The following is an 11,309-nucleotide window of genomic DNA, read 5'->3' as shown; positions in this document are numbered from 1 at the left end:
GTGACAGGGGCCGTGGGCCCCGCGGGGGCCCTAGGCCAAAAGGAAAAAGTTAATTAGGAAAAGAAAACAGCGTCAACGATCTAAGGAGGCACACTTATTTACTAAATACTATATCGAAATACAGGATAATAAAATATAATATAATATAATTGAAAATTGAGCTAACGAATCAGACAAAATAGGAGAGAGAATGAGTCTCGTAACCGAGAGGCCTACTGTGAAATTTAGGCGAGACGCTGAAGGCTCCCACACACTCCCCTGAACGCCAGAACTCGAAAGAGAGAGATCAGTCTAGTCTGCAACCGAGTTAATATAGAGTCCAGGTCCCGTGACCTATCGTGTTGTTCCCTGGGAGATGTAGTCTTCTTCTGTAAGTAGCAGATTCAGTAAAATTATTCATGCTTTATATGATGTTATGATGTGGAATACTGATAGCAAAATTACAAAATTATTAAACCATGACACCCCACTTATCTCTTAACTGCTGCACATGTGGAGTTGGGGGGGCAGTCAGGGTGGCTGTCGCCATCTTAAGCCATTGTTCTCCCTCCGGGGGTCTGCAAATAAGCGCGCTCCCTGACTCCAACCCTCGGTTCCCCGGCCCCAGCAAAGCATTACCTGGAGCAAACGATTTACTCTCCTCCTTAGCCGCTTCGAGTGCACCCAGGACCAAACCCCAGGTTTTTAATTCCTCCGCTTTATACTCGTGCATTGCTCTTTGGAGCAGGGCAGCGGTGAAAGATTCCCACCGCTCCGAATCAAGTAGATTACTAGGGGAGGGTGAAGGCTGAGCTTTCTGCAAACAAGAAATAACGGCAGCAATCTCCTTCTTAGGAGCATTCCTACCGCAATGAGTTTTACAAACTCGTAATACTGACTTGCGGAATCAAACTCTATAATCCAGAGATGGGTTATAAAGCAGGTATGTTTATTCCAGCGTTGCGCAGCGCCGGGTGCAAGGGGGATAGCTCCTCTAAACTTGCACACCGACTTGTAAAACCGTGATACAGATATAGGTACACCTCATACATAGTCAATGATTTCCCGTAATCCTGATACATATTCAATAATTCTTTATCATGCAGACCCCCTCTTGTTATCGCCCATCTTATCAGGGAGATGCAACTCCTCTTTTGATATTTAAAACATCTAATCCCCTCCTCGCCAGGGTGTCTCAGGGAGATCTCACTCCTTATCTGCATCCTTCCTGCTCTCCCAGACCCACTGTCTCCATTCCTTGTTATTCTAACTAACTAAATCATTTTCTGTAAACTACCTTTCACTATCCCCCTTTTAGCCCCCCTTTATTATGAATTTCAGCAGAGCATCTGTTTCCTGCTTCACTGTTCAATACTACCTTAATGATGGATTGATTCCATGTTTTTTCTGGTGCTCGACACCGTACGTCCTCGCACCCTTTGTATATACCCGGGCCCAAAGTCCCATGGTCTTCCACGGTCTCACCGCAGGATAAACAGCAGCTGCATTCAATTTCGCCCCCTAGGCGCTTCCACGGGATCTAACCATAGGATTCGTGTCCGTCTCGCGGTTAGCCGTCGCAAACTCACTCTCAGAACGTCCTCACACGGGGCGCCAATTGTTGCCTTGTGCAAGGTAACCTTAAGAACTATGTCCCTCATTGAGAATGTGCTTCTGACGGCCCCCTGACCAAGTTACACGCTGATTACACCAATATGGTGAGCTGTAAAATGGCGTTTATTCAACCGCGTGAGCCCCTTATATAGGGCTTGTATTTCAGTCTCATACATATACATTACCGAGCGGGGAAGACCTATCGCGTTACAACTCGAGAGTTCGAGCTGAATCTTATTTACATGTAACAGCCTGTCCATACACGCCCACCGAACTCATGGACCTAGTGCAACGATTTAGGCAAAGGCCAAGGGAAAGTGTTCCAGCTTGGTTATTACGGTTATGGGATTCGGGGCCAGAAAGTGTACTGGTTAGTGGCCCCGAAGTATCCAAGTTGGCCACAATAACAATACATCCTGCCCTTAGGCAGAGACTGTATGCTGGGACTCAATTCCCTGAAGAAAATCATTCAATTGTAGACTGGCTAATGGCTGCTTGCCGTATGGTGTGGCCAAATAAAACTGACATGCCAGTAAACTCAGGGATGTGGTCTTCTATGGAAGACCTTCAAAATTATATACGAGAATTAGGCATGCGAGAGGCTATCTACGAAGATACATTTGATAGCCCTGATATGGTAAGATTCTCCGCAGGAATGAGGGACCTAATTTTACAACAAGCTCCCTCGCATATGTATGGAACACTGGTTTCCATACTCAACCCATTTGTAGCTGCAGAAGCAGCAGTCCAACAAGCTGCCCAATTGGTGGCGGACCTTGGGGAAACTGAGCGCTTACGAACTAAGCGCAATATCAGGGTGATTGAGGATGCCGAGGCTTTTCCAATAGTGCGAGCCAGAAGATCGGCCCCGCGAACCCCTCGGGCAGGACCTGTTAGAGTATCCCGGAAACAAATGTTCAATTATCTGCTCCGGGCAGGCGTTCAATTTTCAAAAATTGATGGTCAGCCCAATCACGTTCTCCTTCAGTTGTGGAAGCAGCTGAAGAATGAACAAAAATTTCAGAATAACCCCAAAAGACCAGGGATAAGACTTATAGAGTGGAGACCAACAACAACATGGAATTTAGAAGACTTTGTAGTTCTGAATAGGAAAAAGAAGCCGCCTCAGGTGCCTCGGGTCACGATACCAGAGGTATCAGAGGTAAAAGACTTGAACCTGGCTCAGTTCATGGCGTGACGAGGGACGTCAGTCCCCCTAGGGCCTCTAGACGGGACCGGAGGCCCTATGTAGAATTGACGATATACTGGTCCCGAAAGAATGTACAGTAGGTTATGGCCCTAGTTGATACTGGGGCAGAGACATCTATAATATATGGGGACCCAAGCAAATTCAAAGATAATGGAGTGATGATTGGAGGTTTTGGGAGACAGACCATTCCAGTCACCCAAACCTGGGTAAAATTGGGGATCGGGCGCCTCCCACCACAAGAGTACAAGGTATCCATTGCTCCAATTCCGGAGTATATATTAGGAATTGATATCTTGTGGGGTCTGGCTCTCCATACAACAGTGGGAGAGTTCCGGCTGCGGCAGAGATGCATTAGTATCCGGGCAATTCAGACAATACTGAGAGGCCATGCAAAACATGAGTCTATTTGTCTGCCAAAGCCGCGCCGGATTACTAATGTAAAACAGTACAGACTCCCGGGTGGGCAGGATGAAATAACAAAAACGGTGCAGGAATTAGAAAAAGTGGGTATTATAAGGCCTGCACATCGCCCATACAGCTCCCCAATATGGCCAGTACAAAAGCCAGATGGAACATGGAGGATGACAGTAGACTACAGGGAATTGAATAAGGTCACGCCACCCGTTCATGCGGCCGTACTCAATATTGCCTCCCTAATGGACACACTAAGCAGGGAAATCAAAATATATCACTGTGTCTTAGATTTAGCGAATGCATTCTTCAGTATTCCAATCAGTGAAGAATCAGTTTGCATTTACATGGGAAGGGAGGCAATGGACTTTCCAGGTCCTACCCCAAGGGTACGTGCATTCACCCACTTTTTGTCATAATTTAGTGGCGCGTGATCTGGCTAAGTGGGAAAAGCCAAATAATGTCAATTTATATCATTATATTGATGACCTCCTGTTAACATCTGATTCATTAGAGGCGGTGAGACAAGCAGCAGATTTGTTGACAGCTTATCTGCAGAAAAGAGGGTGGGCTATAAACCCACAGAAGGTGCAAGGTCCGGGGTTATCTGTAAAATTCCTGGGAGTAATTTGGTCCAGGAAAACCAAAGTACTACCCAGTGCGGTAGTAGATAAAGTCCAAGTGTTTCCAGTCCCTACAACATCAAAACAGTTGCAAGAATTCTTGGTTATATTGGGGTATTGGCGCTCCTTTATACCTCATTTAGCTCAGCTATTGAGGCCATTGTATAAGCTTACGAAGAAGCGTCAATCACGGAATTGGGGAAAGGTAGAACAGGATGCTTTCCAACAGGCAAAATTGGCAGTTAAACAAGCTCAGGCATTGGGTATATTTGATCCGACCCTCCCAGCTGAACTAGATGTTCATGTTACCCAGGATGGTTTTGGCTGGGGCCTGTGGCAACGCCAGAGTTCTGTTCAAACCTCCATTGGATTCTGGTCTCAGGTTTGGCATGGAGCAGAAGAAAGATATAGCATGACTGAGAAACAGTTATTGGCTGCCTATTCGGCGTTACAAGCAGTAGAGCTGATAACACAAACAGCAGAGGTCATAGTTAAAACTTCATTACCAATCCAGAGGTGGGTGAGAGATTTGACTCACCTTCCTAAGACAGGGGTGGCCCAAGCACAAACAGTGGCACGATGGGTCGCCTATCTAAGCCAGAGAAGCAGTCTGTCTTCATCTCCACTTAAAGAAGAATTACAGAAGATCCTAGGCCCAGTGACGTATCACAGTGATACATCAAAAGAACTGATGGTTGCTCCACCAGAGAAGAGTCCCGTTCAGGAAGGAAGATATCCTATTCCTGAAGATGCCTGGTATACGGATGGGTTCAGCAGAGGCAACCCGAGCAAGTGGCGAGCAATAGCATACCATCCCTCTACTGAGACCATCTGGTTTGATGAGGGGGATGGTCAGAGCAGCCAATGGGCAGAATTGCGAGCCGTGTGGATGGTCATAACTAAAGAACCTGGTGACGGCGTCCTGAACATCTGTACAGATAGTTGGGCTGTGTACCGGGGGCTCACTCTGTGGATTACGCAGTGGGCTACCCAGGAATGGACTATCCACGCCCGACCGATTTGGGGTAAAGACATGTGGGTAGACATTTGGAATATGGTCAAACATAGGACGGTATGTGTCTACCATGTCTCTGGTCATCAACCCCTGCAGTCACCAGGAAACGATGAAGCTGACACACTGGCCCAAATCCGATGGATTGAGAATTCACAATCCGAAAATGTTGCCCGTTGGTTACATCAGAAGCTACGGCATGCTGGACAGAAGATAATGTGGGCAGCCGCTAAAGCATGGGGGCTGCCTGTACAACTATCTGATATCGTCCAAGCATGTCAGGATTGCGACGCTTGCTCAAAGATGAGACCGAGACCGTTGCCTGAAACAACATCCCACATTCCTAGAGGATATAGTCCTCTTCAGAGATGGCAGGTTGACTACATTGGGCCCCTCCCTCGGTCTGAGGGGGCGAGATATGCCCTGACCTGCGTTGACACGTTAAGTGGACTGCTGCAAGCCTATCCTGTACCAAAGGCAAATCAAGCGTACACAATTAAGGCGCTTACTAAACTGATGTTTGCATACGGGACACCTCAAGTTATCGAGAGTGACCAAGGGGCTCACTTTACTGGAGCGATGATACAGAGCTGGGCAGAAGAAAACAACATCGAATGGCGATTCCACCTGCCATATAACCCAACAGGGGCAGGCCTTATTGAATGCTATAATGGTATCCTTAAGGCTGCCCTGAAGACAGACTCTCAGTCCCTGCAGGGGTGGACAAAAAGATTATATGAAACCCTGTGGGACCTGAATGAAAGACCTCGGGATGGCAGACCCAGTGCCCTGAAAATGTTACAAACTATATGGGCCTCCCCTCTTAGGATCCAAATTACAGGTACCGATAGTGAGGTAAAACCACAGATTGGTAATAAAAATAATCTTCTGCTCCCTGCCCCTGAGAATTTAAAACCGGGAATCCATAAGATAAATTGGCCCTGGAAGGTGCAGGTAGGACCCAAGTGGTGTGGCCTACTTGCACCTTGGGGGAGATTATTGGAGGTGGGAGGTTCAGTCACCCCCTCAGTGATAGGTACATGGCCTACTGACATCGTGGTCAATACTCTGGTCTTTATTGCTAAAGGAACACCTATTATGTCCCTATGGCAGATCAAGACTCCTCCTCTGGTGCCAGATATAGTTATACAGCCACAGATATCTGGCCAGAGGGTGTCATGGTTTAATAATTTTGTAATTTTGCTATCAGTATTCCACATCATAACATCATATAAAGCATGAATAATTTTACTGAATCTGCAACTTACAGAAGAAGACTACATCTCCCAGAGAACAACACGATAGGTCACAGGACCTGGACTCTATATTAACTTGGTCGCAGAACAGACTGACGTCTTTCGAGTTCTGGCGTTCAGGGGAGTGTGTGGGAGCCTTCAGCCGTTTGCCTAGATTCACAGTAGGCCTCTCGGTTACGGGACTCATTCTCTCTCCTATTTTGCTTGATTCGTTAGCTCAATTTTCAATTATATTGTATTATATTGTGTCATCCTGTATTTCGATATAGTATTTAGTAAATAAGTGTGCCTCCTTAGATCGTTGCCTCTGTTTTCTTTTCTTAATTAACTTTTTCCTTTCGGCCTAGGGCCCCTCCGGGGCCCACGGCCCCTGTCACGGACGCAGGTGGATTTTTCGTTCAAACCGTGACAGATTTTGGTGGAGAATGCGGGCAAATTGAGTTGCTGTTTTTCTGTGTTTTCTTCTGTTGCTCTTTTAGCTTTTAACAGAGCTACAAGTTTTTTCCCTGTTAAGGAGCTATCTTAGGTTTGCGATTCTGCACCTGCGAGCTTGACCTTGAAAAGTCCAGGCGGACTGCCAATACTCCGGTATATTTTATAAACATTGTTGAGCTTTGTTTTCTTTTACTTTTTTTCTCTCTATTGAAGGAAAAAAAGGAAAAAAAAAATAATGTTTTCTCTACTAAATTTGCTTTACCAGGGACTGTGTGCCATTGGTTCCTTTTTTGAGACGCTCCGAACATATTGGGTCATGTTTAAGCTAGCCACTTTTTCCTATGGAGCTATACAATTTTATAATGGATTGAAAGCATGGTTAGCAATGCTCACTTCGTATCTGCATACAGCTCCAGAGGGAGCAACTAATGCAACTAATTATACAGAAATGGTGATTTTTAAGCGTGCTCCTCTTTCTTTCTATGAATCCTTTATGCAGTTTTTGAATGATCAGTGGGCCACACTCTTAACCTCCCTGATCTTACTGTTGATTATTGTAATAATCTCACTCAGTATCTGGATTTATAACATCCGGAGGAAGTCTTCCCTAGAACCAGAGAATATTGAGTGGCAGGGAGTGTGGAGAGGCTTTGAAGAGATTCTCAAAGGACAGACATCTTCAGTGTTATGGAGCTTCACTCCTGAACACTTGAAGAATCCTGAGAGTTTGATTGCATATTTGAGGCAGGAATGTTGTGGCTCAGGCAGATCTCAGGAGGCACAAATGATTTTGGGCCTAGCTAATGCTTATCGGGCCTTATTCAATACCATTCCTGAGAGGGAAGTTTTTGAAGCTGAGAGAGAGAGTCTCAGGGCCGAGAAGGAGAGTCTTAGAGCTGAGGCAGAAAAACTTTGGACTGACAAGGTAGAGAGAGAAAAAGCTTTTGAAGCTGAGAGAAAAGATCTCCTGTACCAACGAGACTCAATCTGGTACGAGAAAGAGAATCTTAGAGCTGACGCAGAAAAACTTTGGGATGAGAAAAGCTCCCTGCAATCCCAACTCAACACTCTCCAGTCCGAGCACAGCACCCTCCGGTCCGAGCACGACACTCTCCAGTCCGAGCACAGCACCCTCCGGTCCGAGCATGACACTCTCCAGTCCGAGCACAGCGCCCTCCGGTCCGAGCACGGCACTCTCCAGTCCGAGCACAGCGCCCTCCGGTCCGAGTACAACACTCTCCAGTCCGAGCACAGCGCCCTCCGGTCCGAGTACAACACTCTCCAGACTGAGCGCGATGCCCTCCGGACCGAGCACAATGCCCTCCAGACCGAGCACAACACTCTCCAGTCCAAGTATGACGCCGTCCAGTCTGAGTGCGGCACCCTCCAGGCCAAGTACGATGCCTTCCAACCCAACTGCGACACCCTCCAGTCCGAGCACAACACTCTTCAGTCTGTGCATAACGCCCTCCGGTCCGAGCATAACGCTCTTCAGACTGAGCACAATGCCCTCCGGACCGAGCACAACACTCTCCAGACTGAGCACAACGCTCTCCGGTCCGGGTACAATACTCTCCTCCAAGTATGACGCCCTCCAGTCTGAGCGCGGCACCCTCCAGCCTAAGCACGATGCCCTTCAACCCAATTGTGACACTCTCCAGACCGAGCACAACACTCTTCAGTCTGAGTATAATGCCCTCCAGTCCGAGCATAACGCTCTTCAGACCGAGCACAATGCCCTCCGGACCGAGCTCAACACTCTCCAGACTGAGCACACTGCCCTCCAGGCCGAGCATAACGTCCTCCGGCTCGGGTACAACACTCTCCAGTCCAACTACAACAGCCTCCAGACTGAGCTTGGTGCCGTCCAGTTTGAGCGGAACGCTCTCCGAGACCAGCTATGTGCCCTCCAGGGTGAGTTGAATGCATTTAACCAACTACCAGGGGCACAAGTAGTCCAATTTGACCAGCCACCGGGGGCACATGTAGTTCAATCTGACCAGCCAACGGGGGCACATGTAGTCCAATTGGACCAACCATCGGGGACACCAGATACAATGTTGGTTGCCCCTGTAAGAGAGCGAAAGACAAAACAAGTTTCAACTCAGTTAGAGAAAATGCAGAAGGAGTTAGAAGAGCGGAGGGAGTTAGTAGAGCAGGACTCAGGAGACTCAGGGGACTCGGGAGAGCAGGGGGACTCAGGAGAGCAGAAGAAGTTGGAGGAGCAGAGGATGTTAGAGGGGTATAAAAAGATGATAGAGGAGCAGAAGAAGTTTGAGGAGCAGATGAAGTTGGAGGAGCAGAGGAAGTTAGAGCAGTATAAGAGGATGTTAGAGGAGCAGAGAAAGTTAGAGGAGCAGAGAAAGTTAGGAGAGAGGAAAAAGAAGGAGGGTTACCTGGAGGAAATAACACAAGCGTCAGGGTCAGGGTCAGAGTCAGAAGAGGAGCCAAAAGCTAGTTTTTCTTTACGAGAATTTCTCAAGTCCAAACTTATAGATGGGGCAGCCTCATCAACACAGTTGCCACCATCAACGCCTGGGACTCTTGATAGAGCAAAAGGCGAGCAAAGTATTACGACCATTATTGATCGATCTTTTAAAGTGAGTGAAATTCGAGATCTAAGAAAGGATTACACACGTCAGCCAAAAGAAAATATGGTCACTTGGTTACTTCGATGCTGGGACAATGGTGCCAGCAGTGTGTGGCTTGATGGCAATGAAGCTCGCCAACTGGGTAGCATTTCCAGAGATGCACGTGTGGACACATGCCACGTATTGGCACATGCCAAAATCGGTCCTACACCCTCTGGAAGCGGATGTTGATAGCGGTAAGAGATAGATTCCCCTTTAAACGGGACTTGGAGCCTGAGAGAAAGAAATGGACTGATATTGAGAAAGGTATCCAATTTTTGAGAGAGAGTGCTCTGGTGGAAATGCTGTACAGCCGCAAGTTCAATCGTAATGATCCAGACCAATTACATGATCCTGAAGCAGTCCGCGTTCCACGACAAGTGTGGCGTGACTTTACAAAAGCAGCTCCAGAAAAGCATGCCAGTGCACTTGCATTAGTATATGGCAAAGGGGACAGGAAACCCTTTGTGAATGAACTAATTGGCTGACTTCAGGAACTTGAATTATTTATAAGCGCCACAGAAGTTAATCTGTATACTTCAGCCATTGTCAAAATTGTGGAAAGGTTAAACGAAGTGGAGGGAACACAAAATGATATTATTGACAAATTGGCTAATGTGCCTGATGTAGATGAATCCACGGTGGTACAAGATGATGGAAACCAGGATTTCCACAATCGCCTATTGAGGAAGCTAAACAACATGAGTTCCTCTCGACCTGTATCATCGAAAATCTCAGCCATTAAAAAGAGACGTCTTCGTATTCAAGCAAATGACGATGATAGGTCACCTCGAATCAACGATGAGACTACACGTCTTGCCTTGTTGCTTTTCCTCTGTAGTCATGGGGAGGACATGAAGAAGTGGTGTAATTCATCCACTTCTGCACTTCAGGCACGAGTGAAAGAATTACAAGGTGAAACAACTACCATGGTGAACTCTTCCAAGAAGGGGAGAGTTCCAGTTGCTGCAAGTCAACGAGGTAAACAATAGAGGGGCCCTGCCCCCAGCCAGGGGGGGGAAAGGGACAACAGAGTATACTGGACTGTGTGGATTAAGTGGCCTGGCACATCTCAACCACAGAAATATAAAGCCTTGGTGGACACTGGTGCACAATGCACCCTAATGCCCTCAAGTCACCAAGGGACACAACCAATATATATCCATGGAGTGACTGGGGGTTCCCAAGAATTGACTATGTTGGAGGCTGAAATAAGCCTCACTGGTAAAAACTGGCAGAGACACCCTATTGTGACTGGTCCAGAGGCTCCATGTATACTGGGAATCGATTACCTTAGGATGGGATATTTTAAGGATCCCAAGGGGTATCGATGGGCCTTTGGGATAGCTGCTGTTAACACAAACGGTGTTAAGCAGCTGTCAGCTTTACCTGGTCTGTCAGATGATCCTTCTGCTGTGGGGTTACTCCAGGTAAAAGACCAAGAGGTACCAATTGCCACCAAAGTGGTTCACAGACGGCAGTACCGCACCAATAGGGACTCATTGCTCCCCATTCACAAGCTAATTCGCCAATTAGAGAATCAGGGAGTGATTAGCAAAACGCACTCGCCTTTTAACAGCCCCATATGGCCAGTGCGTAAAACCAGTGGGGAATGGAGGCTGACGGTAGATTACCGTGGCCTGAATGAAGTTACACCTCCATTAAGTGCTGCTGTACCAGACATGCTAGAACTCCAGTATGAACTGGACTCAAAAGAAGCTAGGTGGTATGCCACCATTGACATTGCTAATGCCTTCTTTTCCATCCCATTGGCTGCAAAATGTAGGCCACAGTTTGCTTTTACCTGGAGAGGTATTCGGTATACCTGGAACCGTTTACCTCAGGGGTGGAAGCACAGCCCAACAATTTGCCATGGATTGATCCAAGCTGTTTTGGAACAGGGTAATGCTCCTGAACACTTGCAGTATATAGATGACATTGTAATGTGGGGCCATACAGCAGCAGAGGTTTCCAAGAAAGGGAAACAGATAATCCAAATTCTTTTGCAAGCTGGTTTTGCCATTAAGCGCAGCAAGGTGAAGGGGCCTGCCCAGGAAATCCAGTTCTTAGGTATAAAATGGCAAGATGGACGTCGTCACATCCCAGCAGATGTGATTGACAAAATCACTGCTATGTCTC

The 11,309-nt window shown here is 47.1% G+C and overlaps 1 protein-coding gene across 1 annotated transcript; it reads left to right on the top strand.

The window, feature by feature from the left end:
- Nucleotides 1-2,792, top strand: LOC146754719 (uncharacterized). The gene has a single exon (XM_085527686.1). The coding sequence runs from the start codon at nucleotides 1,871-1,873 to the stop codon at nucleotides 2,789-2,791; it is 921 nt and encodes a 306-aa protein (XP_085383812.1). The 5' UTR covers nucleotides 1-1,870; the 3' UTR covers nucleotide 2,792.
- The last annotated feature ends 8,517 nt before the right edge of the window (nucleotides 2,793-11,309 follow it).

The sequence above is a fragment of the Coturnix japonica genome, chromosome W (genome assembly GCF_054131305.1).
Source record: "Coturnix japonica strain WE chromosome W, WE-NBRP24, whole genome shotgun sequence".
NCBI lineage: Eukaryota > Metazoa > Chordata > Aves > Galliformes > Phasianidae > Coturnix > Coturnix japonica.
The sequence above is the reverse complement of the archived record's forward strand: the minus strand, read 5'-3'. Positions and strand labels throughout refer to the sequence as shown.

Bases quoted from the DNA above. Each gene is read 5' to 3' on its own strand.
- LOC146754719 (XM_085527686.1), top strand. From the start codon at position 1,871: ATGGACCTAGTGCAACGATTTAGGCAAAGGCCAAGGGAAAGTGTTCCA.